Here is a 19,498-nt window from a genome sequence, read left to right as displayed (position 1 = left end):
ATATCTGAAATCCAGTATTCACTTTGCATCTTTAAAAAAGATGAGGTTGCCATTTCAAGACACTAAAATATTTTTGTTTTTAAGTTTTCTGTATATGTGTGTGTGTTTTTTAATTGTAACTTACTCATTCTGGAATCAACTTAATGCTAAGTTCAAAAGTGGTATAAACAGTACGCTGCTTAACAAACTTTCATAGTTCTATATTTAGAGAAACACATTCATTTTTTTTGGCAAAGTTCAAGGAAACTGCTGCCTAGGGTCTCTTATGTAACCTCAAAATGATATCAAGATATTTCAAGGAAATTTGCCATAATGTTATTTATGATGATGTGGTCGATAAAAACACACACAGAGCAACATTTTATCGACTATTATAACTTCCAGGCAGCAATTACCCCAATTAAAGTGAATGGCATTTAATATCTTCTTATTTTCCAATGAGCTACTGTCAATGATGACAGATGGCTTCATTTAAAGTGTGAATCTATTGTAGTGATACAGCATTACTGTGGCCCAGTCCAGTGGTGCGATGGATAATACATCTGACTACAGATCAGAGGATTCTAGGTTCAACACTTTAACTTTTGACCTCATCTGGGGTTGTGTAACTCCAACCATGTGGAGTTAGCTCCATGTGACAAAACTATCTTTAATAGAGACAGAGTCAAATGTAAGTACAAAAGTTGTGCCCAGATTGGAAACCGTAAGTAAAAATATATATGTTCTTTTTGTGTGCCTCCATATACTTGGTTGTACTTGGTTGTGTGGTTTTGCCTTAGTTGATAGAAATGTTTTTTTGTATTTTATCAGTAACAGTTTTCTTGTATATTTTTCAGAGCATTGTGCTTTGAAAAATAGGTTGTTAAAGTAGCTGCCTTTTTACTAAATCATCATCTGAGGCTCTCACTTTCAGACATGCCTGAGCTTGTGTCGTTGTTGTAATAGACACCACCGTATCACTGCCATAGATGTCCATTAAAATTAAGCTAAAACTAAAATGCATACAGTTTTCTACTGTCAGCGTATACTGTTTAAACTCAGTATTAATGTATCATATCTCATTTTGTTTACTCTGTACAAAAACCAGCGTAACAACAGCATTTTACACTTTTTTCTGGGATCACTAATTTAATGGTATGGCTCAGAATCTGTGTGTGTGTGTGTGTGTGTGTGTGTGTGTGTACGTGCGTGTGTGTGTGTGTGTGTGTGTGTGTGTGTGTGTGTGTGTGTGTGTGTGTGTGTGTGCTAAAACTAACACAGCTGATGAGCTGTATAAACATCTGAGTTAATCTCATGTATCTTCTTTGTCCAGGAACAAGATCTGAGTCTGTAGGACAATGCCTGCACAGAGGCTACACAGCTGTGTGGACACGCACAACGAGGTCCACTGATGCAGGGTCACCATACTCCAAACACAGCTTCCACTGTGGCCAGGAAAGCATTACAACAGGAACACAGTAGCTCCACACCAGGGAAATGTTAACGCACCTACTGTTTTTGAATTGTCTTCTTTTCTCATCTCGTCAGCTTTCTGCAGGAAAAGTCACACTCAGAACACTCAGTGAATGAGTGCAGTTGTCTTGTTCATCTCTCAGTGAGACATACAAGCAGTTTGTTGTAATGTATTTAAGGCAGCACTGATTGCCATGCTGCATAATGCAAAAAATGTAAAGCAGCAGACTGCGAGTTCTGACTCAAGAATAAAGATGCAAACTGTGAGTTAGATGTACAAAGCTGGGTGTTTACACTCATCCACATACTGCTGTGATGGGTTGGCTGTTTTACAATGTGGGCCATTTGGATCTACCAGGGGGAATCGTCTTTTCACTCACTGAAGCTCGTGCTCTTCCCTCTCTTTCTGTTTGTTATGAACATCATCATCTCCTGGAGCTAAATGAGCAGCAATACCTACCACTGTCGCTGTAAAGTGAAGAGCCTCTTTTTGCAGAATATGTCTCTCTTTAGCTTGATGCTTTTTTTTCTGAGCTAGCCAAATTTTCTTCACAAGTTCTGACAAATTGCATAACCCCCTCCTGGGACAACGCAGCACCTCGGGTCTACAATTTTATAACCTGATTTTGTAAAACCTACGAGCATATCAAACTTTCTTTTTGGTGCATCTTAGCTCTATTACCAATTTAATATCAGCAGGAGAAGGTGTATATCTCTGTTTAGCTTACCAAAAGTAGCAAGATTTTTATTTTCATTTAGGGAAAGAAGTTACATTAAGAGCTTATTACACTTGATTCTCCCAAAAAGAAGTTTAAACGATGACTATGATGCTTTGTGATCCAATCTCGAATGTGTGGGCACATCTTTGACCCACCTATCTTTTGTCAAGTAAATGTGTAAATTTTAATGTGTCCCTAATAATCTTTTTTGGAGCTGTAAGTCACAATGGATAGTTAGAGAGAAGCCAGTCAATAAGGAGTGCTGTTACCATTGTTAGCCTCTATAAAGTCCAGTATCTTTCCTCCCTCAGATGTTAAGATTTGTACAAGCCGGACCTACAGAGAGCTCTTATGTCTTACATTTGCAAACATGTTTGTTTTTATTTAATGGGTATGTTCATTTTAACCTTTTAAGACGACTTACTCAGAATCATTAACAGGACACAGTGAATAATGAAAACACGAAAACTTACACTAGGCCCATGTTTAAGTAAATTATTGATTATCTTTAAGAGCTGTTGTAAGTGAGGGATGGCTGAAGGCTAAATGTTTCTTCTGAATAAATTAGCCTGAAAAAAAAGGAAGCTGGATAAGATCTGATTCAGGGCAGTTTTCTCTGTAAATAACTGTTGGATTATCATGAATAAAATGCCCTCAGCTCTTCAGTGCAACTGTGAGAGCAGTGTTGCTCTTTTAATCAAAGCATCCCAGGGAAGAAGCAGCAATGAAGGATCTAAATGTCTAAAAATCCGTCATTCTGACGACTGTGATATTTGTATAATTAAAACGGAGAGGGTATCGTCTACCCCATATATGATGTGACTCCAGCATTGATGAAATTATCTATCTTGAAATAAATTAATATGTTTATCAGGTACAGAGGACATTTTAATAACTCACCTGTCAAAAGTACCCGATTATGTCTGGGAAACTGGCAGCTGATAATTACCCACAATTCCTGCCAGAGGTTTGAATCTTTGCAAAAGAAAATTGATGAAACACAATCTAAATTAGGTACAGTAATCCATTCCAAGTTGTGATGGGAAAAGGCCTACGTAAGGTGGATAAATATAAAAAGATTCTTGGGCTAGATTTACATAACCATAGGAGCTTTTACAAGCTCAGTTTCGTTCATTTCGCCGTCACTCTTAAGTTACACAGTTACTCTCTTTATTTGATACATTAGAAACAGGTTTGTCCTCCCACAGAGTGGCCTCAAACACACACATCCTCCACTAGGACTGATGGGACTCCATCTAACGTTCAAATCACCTGCATGTGGTTCGCCGCTGTTCTCTCAGCCTTAGGTCTGTATTTCTTACTGTCGTCTCACTATCAAGTTCACGCAGCCTCGTTCTAATAGATGTCACTTAATGTATGCCGTGGTCATTTCTGGGGAAATAGATAGCTGCCCTAACCCACTGATTCTGTCTCATATTTTCAAGCATGACCATGCATCAAGCTGCATCAAGTCTTCCTGTAAATCACAGACATCTCACAAAATAATAATCAGCTCTAAATTACGTTTCTGTTTTAGCTCTCCAGTCCTGCTCATCTTTCTTTCTAAACCAAATTTGCGTACTTTTTCCCTCTTTCCTGTTTCTCATCATTTAAAGGTCAAGCAAAAACCCAACCTGCGGGCGATTTTGCCAGGCCTGCAGTACTTGTTCATTTCACTCATGCTTAGACATTCTTTGAGCTATTGTATATAGTCAGACAACAAAAATGTTTCTAAAAGATTAAAAATATTGAATAATAAATGTATACGTTTATTTAGTCTTCTTTTTACAGGCTGTATGGATGGGTGTTGCATGACATGCAAATAAGAAAAACTCTGAGGAACGTGCAACGTGACCTTGTGTGCACTTGCAATTTACTTTTACTTAAATATATTAAATATATATGTATTTCCTGATCTGTGTGATTTGCATTGTACAGACCTACATAAGCTACCATCATTATAATATGACGATGATGATGATGTTTAAAATTCACTACATTTGGAGTACTTTCTGATACACATTTATAGACATAGACATTAAAGTAGATTGCTGATTGAGAACTACTGTAGTTGTCACTGCCTTTATAACTGTAGTTAATAGTGCTGTAATCTATGGAAAACAGCAGTTGGAGACGGCAGCGGGATCGAAATTTTTGCGGCCATGCTTCAAAGCATGTTGCCTTTGAAATAGTTGCTTCAAAATTGGGAACCAGATCTGCGACCACTCGCAGTCTGTTGCCGGTTTCGAAGCAACTTTGGTGAGCCAAGATGGCGATAAAGTTGTGCTAAGACAGAATCAGTTTACTATCAGTTTGCAGTTGAATGGGGCCGAGTTGGCAGTTACATGCGATTTGCTTGTTATAATCTAATCTGGCAAATTCTGGCTTTCCATACACTGACTGTATGCATTCGCAGTCATTCAAGATTTCAAACAGAAATGTATAAATTCATACACAAACAGTAACATAGTTGCTACAGGACTGCAATTTAACTGTAAAATCAGGTGATGCTAAAATGACAGGAAATGCTTTTATATAGAAATGTATAACCAGAATACAGCCAGTTGGCAACCAGTTGAGTCGAATCTCCCACTGCAAATAGACCACAGACCAAAAGTAACAACTTCCTGTAAACCAGTTCCGTACCAAGTTCCTGTTAAGTTGCATCTTTCAAGTAATCTGAAAAGATGGTCACCGTCACATCATAAAGCAGCCACTTTGCATTGAAGGCTTCAAATGAGTGCTGGGATAGATATGTTCAGAGCTCTGCATATGGTGGACATCTGGACCTTTGGCTAGAGACAAGCCGGCAGAGGAGAGGCATGGCAGGCAGCAGAGTTTTTAATCTGTCTGTCTGTGTCTCCACTCTGTCATTAACCTCGTGCCCTGACAGCCTGCTCCCTGTGACACTGACCTGCTTCACCTAATGAGCTACCAATTACTACAAATTAGGCGAGAGAGAGGCCACTGCTATCATCCACTCCACACACTCTTCTCAACACTTCCACGGGATTCGGATGTAGTGGGATGCTCAGGTGGAATAAGTAATGAGGCGGGAAAATAATCATGACAGGGACGTGCGTTTTGGATTCCTGGAGGTGTGATGTTCAGAGAGGATGCTGTTAACATTGTGTATGCGTTGCTCCGCAGCGCACTTAGCTCTGCGCCTTTGTGCTTTAGCCTAGCACTTCTAGTGAGTTTCAAAGATCATTTGTATTTGCACCTGCTCCTGCCGTGCTTCGTGCATGTGTTTGTGAGTGTGTACGCCCACATAGTTGGTCTTTAACCTTGCACACCTGGATACTCTGCGAGACCAGCTTCTCTCTGGCCCATCTTGATGTTTATTCATTTATTTATGGGAAGCCTGGAAATCATGGCCCTTGTCTTGGTCTCCTGTGGCAGCGAGGGAAGGCAGCCCAAATTTATGCATGGCAGCAGAAATTAATTAGGCATCAATTAACTCATGCTAATGCGTATGCATTGAGTTTTTTTTTTTTAAGAGCCCGGCTGTTAACTAATTTGTAAAAACTGTTCCGCAGAAACGTCAACAGTCAGGAACAGACAGTGTCTTGTAGGCTATTTTCTCACACACAGAGAAAAAAAAAATGAAATCAGAGTGGAATAGAGAAAAGCCTTGAGATGTTAATAAACAAAGCTGGAGGAGGAGGAGAATGTGGCCTGCAGAGGTCACGGCGCCAAAGCCTGCTTCTCCTCTTCATTTAACTGTGTCCCTGGCCTAGAATGGCCTGCAAGCTAACACACACACACACACACAGATTCATAGAAAGATGTAGAGAGTGGGAAAGTGAGATGGAGGGAGAGGAAAGGGAAGTGAGGCGTTTATTTGTTGTTTCACTCTTAACGGGCTGCTGGTTTGGCAGGGAAACCCCAAAGGTAGAGTTCAGAGAGTGTGTGTGTGTGTGTGTGTGTGTGTGTGTGTGTGTGTGTGTGTGTGTGTGTGTGTGTGTGTGTTTGTTGAGTCCACTGTGTTGTTGCTTTCTTTTGCCAGGAGGTTTCCAGCAGCTCTTGTGTTAATACAGTAGTAGGCTAGCCACTCCAACAGCACTGTTGTCTGGTTTATAGAGAAAGCTCACGGGGTCATGTAGCATATGCAGAGTGGAACATATTATATATTAAAACACTGATTTTTTTTAATGCAGACTCAATATAAACAATATAGAAACTTATATCTGAGATAATGTCATAATGTTTTCTCTACTGCATAGCCACCCACAGTCACCGGATAGTGTCACCTGTCTAATATTAAATACACTACTGACTCTCTTTATGACTCATTTGTTTGTAAAACAGACTAAAATGGAACGCGCAGCTCAGGCCAGAGTAAAATGTTCCCTGAAATAAAACCCAACATGCAGCATCGAATAACATGCCCCGTGTCATCTGACTGCTGATTTATATGATGGTTATCTAGCTTTCTTGCTGTGCTCTGTTAACCTTAGCCTGCTCGCGTTGAGGACCCTTAGCAGCGTACAGACAGCTTGATCAATAGGTCAGTGTTCTGACAGCAGTCCTCGGGGTCTTGGTAGATGGAGAGACTGGGTGGGTTGAGGAAGGGGGTAGTTAAGGGTGATCATGTATCCCGCAGACAATAGAAGCAACTAAGCAGGTGGAACAAAACCCACAAAACACTCACTTAACGGATGACCCTTATCCCAGCCACTGACTCTGAACTCAAAATCGTTGCTCTCATACCTTGATTCCAAAACCTAAATCAATACTTCCAGAAGTCCAGAATTTGCCATTTCTTGCCTTCTTCTTGTCTTCATGATATGCACCGCACTGTAAGTTTAATCCCGGGCCTTGATGAGTTTGCACGTCGTCTACTTCCCAGTTACATTACAAAGAAAGTCTACCTTAAGTCAATCCCACTTGTCTGTTATTACACGGGCTGAGCATTCACCCTGTCCTCACGGCCATCTCCATGACAGACAAATAAAGCATGTGTTAGGCACGTGGGAGATGCAGGGGAGAGATAACCCTGCATTTACATTCAAACTGAGCTTTTGACAAAGCCTTAGCAACAGGCTCCTTAATCAGCGGTCTGGCTGCGGAGCCCCGGCCTGCTTTCACCTCGCCACTCTTTACAGCCATGATCTTGAGAAAGAGCTTTAAATTGGAAATTATTACACATTAAACCCTCTGCGCGCTGGCCAGGATCGAAATGGATCAATATCTTGCCCGCCACAATAAATCAGATTCTTTCTCTCTCCCCTTCTCTCTTTCCCCTTTGCTTTTTCGAGTGGCTATAGGCCACTGCTCAACTGGAACATATTTAGATTTTCTTGTAACAAATTAATTCCAACATTTTCTCTTGATTGAATTAGGGCAAGTGCTGATGCTGTCACAAGTGTTTGGGCTGCTCCTGGGGAGAGACAAATTGCCAGGCCTGGACACGGGTAACAAGCAATGGTGTTGAGTCGCTGATAATCTCCCCACTAATTCTCCATTACAGCAAAATGAGGCCATAAATCTTCCTGACAGCTGATCGATGTAAACATTGTTTCCCCCATGATTGCCAGCTCTCCCAGCGGAGCTACTGTCCGCTCACAATCCGCTGAAATTACTCCCGCACCAGCTCTCCCTCCCTTCTTCTCCTCCCTGGAACTGGTGTGTGTGCGCGTCGGACTGGCCTGGCGGGGAAACCAAAGTCACCGCTGTCCTGTCGAGGGAAAAGGTGGCCATCTAATTTTAGCTCAAAGCTCGCTATACAAATGGGAAATATTAATCAAACTGTCTCCTGTTCAACCACTGGCACAAGCTGCTTTTTTTATAGAAGGATGACTCCTCTGCTGCGACGGCATTAGACAAAGTAAACGGCAGTGAAAGATTGAGTTGTCAAATAGTCAAAGCACAAGGCTCGTTATTAGCGTGTTCTCTGTTTGATAATATTCTACACTATTATTAAAATACAATATGCGTGCAATTACAGAGACGGGGATGCTGTTAAAACAGGATGTGTGGCTGTAATCACAGACAGAAAAGACCATTTTAAGACCTGCCACTTTAAGAGATCTGTTCAAATGGCATATTTGAACAGATCTCTTGGATACTTTATAACTTTATTCACATATAGCAATAAACAGTTTAAGACAATAAAAACTCAAATTGGTTTGAAGTAAAAACCAGAGGGCATACTGTTGTGGGCAGATTCTGACTGCTTCATTTTTTTTCTTTTTTCTTTATCTCATTATCTTCTTGATCTTTGTCATTTCTCAAAGTTATTCCTGTGCGTCAGAATCTGTGCCGCTCTCTGAAATCTTGCCTCTGGCACGATTCTCTGTCTGTTTGTCTGCTCCTAATTGGCTGGTTATTTACCACAAGTACTGATCAGGAGTTACTGTTCTCTTTCAAGAGAGAGCTGGTCAAGACAGCTTTCAAAAGTTTGATATGCAGAGACTGATGCGTCTCCTGTTCTTTTATCTCCTTATTTTCAGCTTCCCAGTCTTATTTGTCTCATATGTGTGTTGTGGACCAGTTGGTCAATAGGCTTACTTGGGTTACTTCTAGCTTATTCTTGATCACTAGATTAACCCCGGTTTCCACAAAAGCTGAGATGCTGTTTGAAATTTAAATCAAAAGAGGGTCCGATATTTGCGACTCATTTAAACCTAATATTTGTTGGAAATAGTACAAAGACAAGATATTAAATTTTGAAACAGAGAAATATGATTGTTTTTGAAAAATATATGGCCCATTCTGAAATTGATGCCTGCAACACATGTTAAAAAAATGTAACAGGGGTGTGCTTACTACAGTGTTGCATCACGTCTTCTTCAAAAAACACTCTGTGATTTAAAAGAGAAATGTTTCCATTCTTGCTTGATGTAGGATTCTTTATCATATTTCTTGTTTCATAATTTGCCAAATCTTTTCAGTGAGGGTGACAAGTATGGAATGCAGACAGGACAGTATAACATGCGGGTTCTTAATATGGGACCACACTGTTATTTAGAATATGCACAGAATGTGGCGTAGCACTCTCTTCTGAAATAATCAAGCCTCAAATAAAAATGTGATGTCTGGATGATGCCATATGTTTCTACAAAGAATCTAACATTAATGGTGCCTTCACAGATGAGCATGATACTGATGCTATGTGCACTATTGCACCTTCACATTTTCAATTGTGCATTGTGATATTAAGCTTTTTCCCACTTAACCTCTAGGAATTCATGACCTCCAAAAGAATTTTGAACTGAGGTGGGTCATCTGCAGAACAATTTTCCATTAAACTTCAGTCAATCCTAAATGAGAGCTAGAAAACAAACTTTCTGAATATTTTTTTCACTTGTTATGTGCATATATTAGGAGTCACACATTTGGGCACCTGCTGAAGTCCATTTGCTACCCTCTTCAACTCTGTTTTAAATCACAACAAACTCCTGAGAAAAATATCTGGTCCATAGTCTATTAAATTATCTGCTATCTTCACCAGCTTGTTACTGGTGTGAGTGTGTGTAAGTAGTAGAATGTTTTGGGCTTTTTTGTTTGATCGGTTGTTTTGTTGTTGTTGTTACTGCAGTCAGTACTGAGGCCTCAGTCACACAGGCCTAGAGATAGCAGTCGGCAACCCCCATCAACCTCCAGGTTTAAGGAGAAAATGTGTATCACCGGCTGTTTGCAAGTTGCAAGTTGTGATACTGGCCAAAAAAGAGGGTGCTATATTAAAGTCTTCATTGTGATTGCTTTTGTTTGTAAAAGACTTCCACAGTCTTTTACAGTTCCGCAGTTGTTTGCATGGCAGAAGCTGACTTGTCTGCAAACCCTCACTAACTACTCACTGAGCAAAAGTGAAATGAAAGGCAAACCACAAACTGAGAAAATTCGCTTTCAAAGTAAAAGTGTCATGTAACGGTGTGTGGCAGGCAGGAAAATAGGACCCAAACGCGGGAAAACAGGACTGAACTCAAAATGCAGCTTTATTGCTGACAGGTGACAAACGATAACAGTGATACAAAAGCAATACAAAACTAAACTTGGAGAAGCTAATTGTAACACATACCAGAAGACACGGGGAGAATCACACACAGCATGAGGGACAACACAACACTGACTCAGAGAAACACAGGGCTTAAATACACAGAGGGATAACGAGGGAATGAGACACAGAAGGAGATCACAGCTGGGAGTAATCAGGCTGGACGAGACAAGCAAAGCAGGACACATTCACATAAGACATGGACCATCAAAGTAAAACAGGAAGTATCATACAGAGACGCAAACTTGACACAGTGGAGAAAGCAACTAAGAAACACAGAGACATAAACCATAAGGCAGAGGACTCGATGAACCAAAATACGTGGAGGGAAATACTCAGCTTGGAACACAAGAAACTAGACTAGAGGGAGTAACAAAAGACCAACCATGAGAACATAATGCACAATGCAGAGGGACAGAAACAAACTCAAACATGCAAAGACACACAATTACACAGAACAGAGGGGACACAGAGAGACATGAAGGGCAAGGGATCAAAACTAGAAGCCCTAGGATAAATCACACAAGTACCATATTACAAACATCACAAGGAACTAGAAACGCTGGGTCAGGGGAAACATGGAATAAACACAAAGAGAGACGAGGGCTCAAAAATACACAGAGGGGCACACAGGGGGTAAGAGTCACGAAGGGAAAACACTTCGGGAACAACACAACAGAACAACTCAGGAAACATGGCCTAAATAAGGAACGAAATACAAAAATACAAGAAACTAAGAATACTGGGCCCACATGGCCCAGGACCATGACAAAAAGTTGTGCCTTGCCGCGAAAACGACACATTTTACAAGGTACAACCATTACTGTGAAGTTGAACTGTCTCTGTTTTGTGTTTGTGTCGTAATCTTCATGCCACTGAGTAGCATTTGCAAACAAGTCGACGTCTTCCATGCAAACTCAAGGCAGACCACAAAGAGTTTTTTGGACATTTATAGCTAATTTCACCCAGCAACTGCCAGCGGCCTCCTACAACCACTTACCAACCAGTTGGGGAACATATATTTCTTCCCCTTGGCTATCAGACAGTTACTGACAAGCCTCTAGCCCTGCGTCACTGGAGCTTTAGCAATCATTTTCACAGCAACCATTTGCAACTGATCAGAAAGCACTCGTTTTTCTATAGCAACTTGTGGTTGCCATGGGGTCTCCAACCAGTATCTAAGTCTATATGACCAGGACCTAATGAAATCATTAATGTTGGGCTCCAGACAGTTGAAAATTCCCTCTTTAACTCTAAAGCAAGCCCTGCTTTGAGTAAAAATCATTTGTAGGTTTATGATGACAAGTTAACGTCATCATAAACTTGTCATAATGTGACATCTTTTCAGTCACATTATGACATTGCTTTTAAAGTAGCTACTGTGTAACTGACAATCACATAGTAGCTACTTTACAAAATTGAAAATGTTGACAGTACTAACCACCTTTACACGATTATCTGCATTCATTTCTAGCAACAAGTTACCTAGAAATGAATAAGATAATCTGTTTGGCACTTTACAAAGGGATATTTATCCTGTTTCACAGGGAAAAAAAGGTAGCACTTCAGAAATCCACTACAGAGAAGCCAATTTCCAGGCTCTCTGTTGAACTCTCTGTCCATTCAAAAAGCTCTGACTGCCTGTATGGGAGGATTTATGAGTGCTGTGACCATCCTGTACCCAGGGGGCATGTGTGACAAACCGGGCGACATCCTGCCTTGGTTCTAAAGGTTACTCAGGCCACTACTCCATTGCAATTGGTCCCTGTCTGGATTTGTCACTAGCATTATGACTTCATCACCCCGGAGAGAGGAAAAAAGAGAGAAAAAGAAAAACAGTTTGCACTCATCCGTCAATGTCCATCTCAAATTACAGCTCAACCAATCACTGGTGAGGATCAATAGGGAGCGGCTGGGCAGGGTTGTGGTGGAGAGAGGGGCTGGACAGAGGGATGAAGAGAAGAAGGGAGTGTCCAAAGATGCCTGGTGAAAGACAGAGGAATAACTGTTCAATACAGGAGGATGGATTTTGTCATTTTGAAGAGGGCTGTCAGAGGGTAGTTCACTCCCACCTGCTTGGAGCCATATCCTCCAACTCAGGTTGCGGATGACACATCAGTCCATCACGTTGTTCTGGCCCGATCCCCCCTCGCCTCTCCCTCGTTCCCTCTCACACTGTTAGCATTAATCATAGCTTTAGAGATAATGACACTCGCAATGAGCACTTATTATTTTCATTGGCTATCAATTTGCATAGATCAATGGTACACCTTCAAAGGGCAATCTCGAACAATGATCTGTCTCCACACAGTTGTAATTGCAAAGCATCGCTTATAATATTGTTTCATCCTACGCCTCCTCCACATTCCAAGTCACACTGTGTGTTAAGCCTGACCCCTGCACTCCTCCACACATGAGGAGAGGCGTATACACTGCCAGTGCCAGTCTTACGAGAGCAGTGTGTGCATGCTGAGTGATTAACTCAATAAGAAACAAAGATCTCCTTTATTGGGATGCTCACTGCTGTAATGGTTGTTTGATTGGAAGCCAGTGGCTGTATTGACAGGTGAAGTGGACTGATTAATGGTAGCTTAAGCCAGTAAGGATAACAGTCCTTCTCATGGCTTATTTAACTCTAAAAGAGTGACTGATGGTCCACTGCAGGGGTGTCGTCTAAATCATTCCCCGCTGAAGCCTCTAAGAACAGTAATGGGGCCATTTATGCACAGCCCTTCAGGAAACATTGATTTGGGGGATTTTAATATAACCCACTGCTTACTTTTGTTCTTAACATGTGAATGGATATAGCTAATAGTTGAAGCTGTAATGACAATGAGACCCATGAACAATTTTTAATCCTAATAGCTTTTATTATAAGGAATATATTTTCCCCAAAGAGTCAAAAAAACCTAAAAATGCAACGAGAAATATGCTTTCAAGAAGAGATAATTACTTTCTGGGCGGTAATTAAAAACCTTTACAATAACCCTGGGTCAACAATGCACTGGTACATTTAATTTATTCGTTAAAAGTTATTTAAAGTGTTACAAAGTAGTACAAAGCAGCTGTATCTTATAGGCAGCAGTAGTCAAGCTGTCTATTACAGTCTGCTGTATATTGCCCTATGCTAATCAGCTGACCTAAGGTGCAGAGTTTTAAAGTAAGGCCAGAGCAGTAAAGGGAGAAGCAGATTTACTTAAAACAAAGCATGCAGAGGAACTGAATGAATATAGAGTATCAGTATTGTGTCTGTCATGGGGGTCAAAGGTGGCTTGTTTGGGGCTTGGTTGAAGCTCTAGTTTCAATTCAGTGGATCAGAATAGCTCAAATTGACACCAAGACCCATCTGCCCACTGAATTAATCCTCCACTCTCTTCCATTTGGCCGTTTTTTTGTTTTCTTTATCAGCTCCATCCATTTCTTTATTCATTCAGTTGACTTTTGAAAGGGGAGAGGTGACATGTCCCGGGGCATGTATGTGGTATTTTTTTTATTATTATTTTTTTAAATCCAGCGATTTCAAGTGTAACATTTGCAGACTGCAGGGTCACTGGCAGTTATATTTTCCCTCTCCCTCCTCTCTCTCTCTCCCTGTGAAATCGATCGTTTGTTTGTGAGCAGCTCAAACAGAACGGGAGAAGGATTCATAGCTCTGCTGGCAACGCAAGCAGAGCTGAATTGCTGCTGGGGAAAGAGACAGGCAAAAGGCAGAAAACCTCCCCACTCACAGCATCAGTGCACATGACCTTGGGGCCAGAGTGAGCTAGAAAGGAGGCGGGTGGAGGAACCGCCCAACAAGCGTTGGTGCACACACAGAGGAATTAGGAAGGCAGAGAGAAGTGCAGGTCTGTGAGCCCTAGCCCTCTGCTTAAGTGAGTGCAAATTAACTGAAATAAAACTTTTAAAGGTCAATAGAAATTTGATTTGTTGTCTGCACACTAAACCTTAATCACATTAGAACAAAGTTCCCTTGCTCTTTGAAAAAGGCTCCTCCGCCATGTTAACCTGTTTGGCTGTTAAACATGAAGGGCAAGCAACAGGTGAGGAGCCTTTATGTGTGTCTGTGGCCCGAGTAATAGAGAGCGACTGCAGCGAAACGCAGACAATAGTCGACAGTAGCTGACACTGGCTATCAAACAAACAGTGCGGTGAAGATGTCTGCCAAAGAAACAGCCTCTGGTGAGAAACACAGAATGAAGGAAGAGGGGGAGAATAGAGCGATAGCAAGAGAAGATGACAGAATGACACACAGGGGACAGAAATGTTTGTTTTCGTGTGAGCCTGCCTCTCTGTGCCGAGTGCACTGCTTGCCTTGCCTCTTCCTCTTGCTCTGTCATAGCCGTCTCAGTGGCGACTGAGGCAATGGAGCCCCACGGGGGTCAGCCATGTAAGGAACATAAAAGGCCAATTTAATTTAGCACGTCCGCGGCTACAAAGTATTTTAATTCCGACAGCTGTGACTGAGGAGTTAATATTTGACTTGTCAGAAGTGGGGCCGGGGCCAGTGAATCATTGTAATTCTCATTAAGAGGCTCTCCCCCAGCAGCACCCTAATGCAGAATAATGAAAGTCAAGACGGAGTGAGCTTCTAATGCCAGTTGAGGCCTATCTTTTAATATTCCCCTCTTGATGGATTAGGGAAGCGGGAAATTCATCTTGGATCATAGGGCCTAATTTAATAAGGGATCATTCCAGGAGTATTGCATTTTATAATAATGTCATTTAAAGTGTCGTCTTCCATTTTTACTGTCCCATATGTATGCTTATATAATGGTGCCGGAGGGATGTGTTTTTACAGTGCTCAGATCTCTTCTGTGTCCACGCACGCCCTCCAGACCACACTACACCATCTCTCTGTGGTCTGCAGGCTCTCAACTCAGGTTTTCATTTCATATTTTGGTCATGAAGCCAATTGAGTGAGCACTTATGAGAAGTTCAGTTACTCCAGCATGTTGCTGCTTCCCCAAATTATTTCTAATAGTATTTAAGGGAAATCACTGTGATATGAGTGTTGGGATTGTAAATATCACCCAAAGGAAATATGATAAAGATACATTGTATTTGCTTCATCAGGAGCAGCTGAAACCTCTCTCAGAGAAGCAGTGCTATATTTATCCAACCCACTCATGAAATGAGAATGGCTTTTAGGGAATAAAGTAAGCAAATGTGACTAATATGGAAAAAATTGTTGACGTTGGCGGCAGTAGAGAGCTCAAAATTATAATTATGAGTCAAAAAATGCTGAATGTTACTATTTAAAAAAAGTTTGTGAATGCATTCATGTCTTTCAACAAAAAATAATTACACTGTAATGCCGTGTCATTTTAATTTTCTAAATTTGCAAGACGCTAGAAAAAATATAATATTGCTTTTATCGTCAGTGGTGCAATTCTATATGTGCCATGCTCGCCAAGCCCAGAAAATTATATTGTTTGCGTTTTCTACCTCATATAGCCCAATAACATGTTATATTGTTTACCAGTACTGCATTTAAATACTCAGACAGCTGTATATGCATATAAAAACAGGGTACCAGTAGCGATAAACAAGTCGTAAAGCAGAGTTTTGTTCCCATTAAAAACAAAAAACGAGAAAATATAAGGTGTGGTTACATAAATATGCTGATTCTATATCACAGAAACAATAGTAAGACAAAACAATACATTCACTGTTTACCTGTAAAATTATTTATGCTTAAAAACATGTATTGATATATTGGCTAATGCCAACTGTGTTATTTGCCATTCCTTATTATATAAACCTTAGAGTTTAACACTCTAAATAAATGTATTAATAAGTTATGTTAACTGTATTATACAATATCAATTATAAGCATTACAGATGGAAGCAAGAACATAAGCATTAAAAGTAACATTTTCAAGTGTTGTTCTGTAATCCAGTGAAACTGTTTAAATATTTGTGTCATTTGTTTCATTTTTAAAGCATTTTCTCGTGGCAGTAATAGCAGTATTATTCACTTTCTGATAGAGACTCTTATAATTGATTTTGTCTTTGAAACATACATACATAATTTTAATTTAACAATATAGACCTAATATAGTCCCACATAATGTCACACAAATTGCTGTCATAATGGTGACACACACACAAATGTTCTTTTAATGTTTAAATTTAAACACAAAGCTCCATCAGTAACTCCTAGGCTGGAAACCACCTCACACACTGTTTCACAGTGATTACTACTGCAGAGTCAGGTATGCAGAGAAAAGAAGGCTACAACATTGCAAGTCTGTTTATCTCTGCTTGTGTTTCCTGCTCTGGCTCTTTGGTTTGGGTTAGCCAAACAAACTAGCTTTGTGTTAGCATGCTGTCTGTGAGGATGCGTTTGCATTAGCAGCAATTGTTTCAAACATGTGCACAGTTTGCATTTTACTAACATGCTCTTGTTCTTTTGTTCAGTAGAAATGAAAATAGTGTAATTGTATTGATTTTTGGTTTGTGGTCTTCTCATCATGCAGAAAACTGAAGAACTGTTAGAATGCAATTCACAACGTAATTGTAACTGTAATGTGATTACTAAATTTAGTACGGTAAATCATTACATTGCTGTGTTATTGAAAAATGTAATATGATGACAGTAGCACGTGGCTTTGTTCCTTTGCTGGTTGACCAAGTTATACTGTGCAAACTGATCAATTTTAAAAAACACTGTATAATTATTAGCTATGAGACAAAGCAATCCTAACTTCTAAAACTTATATTTCTAGATAACTAAATGGTTTTGAATTAAAATTAATTATTTTAATAAAGAAGTATTTGTATAAAGAACTACTTTATAAACTGTACCAGCCATAACAAATCTTATACTTGCCAGATATTTTGGCGGGAAAAACACAATTTATGAGCATTTTGTGTATTTTATGAATTGACAAGGACATAAATATCCATGAGCTTACATAATCATACATATATCTTTGCTGATAGAAATATATAATAGCTGGTCAAGTCCATACTTGTTAGCAAACAGGGTTAGACAGATCTAAGCCAATTGTTTTCTTGTTTCTGGTCCTTAAGCTAAGCTAAGCTAAGCTAATCAGCTAAAAAACAAACAAGCAATGTTCTGGCTGATCAACAGTTTAACATTAAAAACGTTCAAATATATATCTATATAGTGCTATTAGTTTAAAAAACGGTATTTAGAAAAATATCCTGCTTGATTTTATCATATGTGAATTTCAGAAAAATTCTATATTTCATGTGATTTTCTAGCATAGATTCAAACCACTCCTTTAGCTTCTCTTCGGTGGTCCTACAAGTGTACTTCCAGCAGACAGTGTGTCACATGTGACCCTTTAAAAGGGTCCCTGTCATCATTAAGATAAGAGGCAGTCTTTCAAGCATGCTTTAGCTCAACAAAGTGCTTCCTCTTTGGCACACTCATGTCTTTGGCACTTCTGCCTATCCTCTCCAAGATATTCTACTCATATCGCTGCTTTTGTCCTTATAACTCTGCCTTCTCATTCTTTCGGAGTCTTTTCTGTTTTCCCTCCTTTCACATTCCACTATGTTTAGTCCATAGATGTCCAAATTCGCTGTCAATCAGTTGGCTCAGAAACTGAGTTTTTCAAAAAGGATTCACATCGTGCTGTTAAATCTCGTATAAGAATATCAGCGCCGGTTGAGAGATACAGTTGTTTTCAGTCAGCTCGCTTCCTTCCTTTCTATAACACAACCAGTTATCTCCAGCTGTAAGTGTCAGCTATTTTAGGATGCATGCTGTATTCATTCTCAATTCATGTGTCACTTCCTCGAATTTTTTTTTTCCCCACTTCAAAACAAAAAGGAGAGGGAAAGTTTTGCTCACTGCACGGACTGGCATCCAGTGTCGTTAAACTTTTAAAGATTTCTTCTTGTTGAAGCGAAGCGATTGCCCATTTTTTCCATTGTCTGCTTTGAAAGTCATCACCGAATCCACTGAATAAACACAATCCTGCATTAAATTGGGTGTAACGTAACAGCTACACCAACAAATTTTAGCAGTCATTTTCTTTGTTTAGTTTATAACATGAATAATGATATAAAACGTTTGAAAGCAAAGACTGTGAGAAAAGTCAGAGAGCAAGTCAAAGAGACAAAGAGAGGCTGACACACACACACTGTGGCAATATCACAGGAGGGAGGGTGTGTGAGGGCTAACTTTTAAGGTCTATTTTTACTTTCCATTTCAGAATGAGATACAAGTGTACTTCTCACACACCCCACTGTGGAGGAAAGTAATGCAGGCCTACTTAATTAGACGTCGGCAGATTGTTGAGCCAACTCTGTAATCCAATAGAACATCGCACCACTATGGGGTCCTGCCGCCTCTGATGCCTCCTTGGCCCTATAATGCAGCACCGTCAGCTCTTCGCATTTTGTCTGCCCTTCTCTCAGCTTGCAACATCAATTTATATTAGCCTGCGCAGGAACAAGACACGTTGTTCCGACCTGCTGCGCCCAGTTGAACTTGACATGCTCCCCCACCATTATACATTACTTTTCACGCTCATCTTATTAGCCCATAATATGGCATGTGTGCATGTGTGCGTTATGTGTTTGTGTGTGGTATGTGTTTATCTTCCAGCCCATGCACAGAAACTCATCAAAAGAGTAAATTACCATAGCAATAAAGCTGTCAATACTGCTGTATCAGTGAGGGGACACAAGTGGCAGGATCAATGAAAACATCTGAATAAGATGCCCTGGAAGTAGTACCCTGCTTTAAAATTCTATTACTTCTAAAGCACTTGACCTCCTGCTCCTATATTCCACTGCCCCAAAGACTTATTAATATACAGCAGAGCACTTGGACAGGTAAACTTTAATTTTCTGGGGTAATGCTTAAACAATGAATTCAAGTTAACATACTGTAGGCGGATGCATAATCTTGAATCCTGTGTAATAGCTTTCGCTACATTCTCATGCAGCAGTGTGGAAAAAAAATTAGGAATAGCTTATTTGGAGATGTGAATTTGCCCCAAAGTGCTGCATTTTTAGACATTTTGGAGGCATTTATTTGCATTTAACTAGGCAGGCAGGAAATGTGAAGAGATAATAAAGCTGAACTCATGATAACCTGCTGCTAGTTTTTATTTTATTTTGAACATTCAAAGTTCCTAACTAAAATCATTGGCTGACTGTAAGTACAGTTAGTCAAGTAAGATTTATATATTTTTGTTTTAGGCTTACGTATTTTATTATGTCTGCATTACTTCTCAAGTCACAGAGACATAATAATATGAAAATATACCTCTACTACAGTAATCTGGCAGCTTAGTACTTTAACTTTAACCTCCATGTTCACCGCAGTGGGTGGGGGTGGGCATTT

At 40.0% G+C, this 19,498-nt stretch overlaps 1 protein-coding gene across 1 annotated transcript in view; it reads right to left on the bottom strand.

The window, feature by feature from the left end:
• LOC146559718 (protein FAM98A-like) overlaps positions 1-18,657 on the bottom strand; it is an 88,226-nt gene extending 69,569 nt beyond the window's left edge. The window contains exon 1 of the mRNA XM_085244343.1: positions 18,619-18,657. Within this exon, the coding sequence (XP_085100469.1) occupies positions 18,619-18,657 (39 nt within the window). The remainder of the gene's footprint in view (positions 1-18,618) is intronic.
• Between the last annotated feature and the right edge of the window lie 841 nt (positions 18,658-19,498).

Source organism: Mchenga conophoros, linkage group LG14 (assembly GCF_057382185.1).
Source record: "Mchenga conophoros isolate Kocher_MC1m ecotype Shallow Benthic linkage group LG14, M_conophoros_male_GT1.1, whole genome shotgun sequence".
NCBI classification, from domain to species: Eukaryota; Metazoa; Chordata; class Actinopteri; order Cichliformes; family Cichlidae; genus Mchenga; species Mchenga conophoros.
Note: the sequence above shows the minus strand (reverse complement) of the source record. Positions and strands in the feature narration are given on the sequence as shown.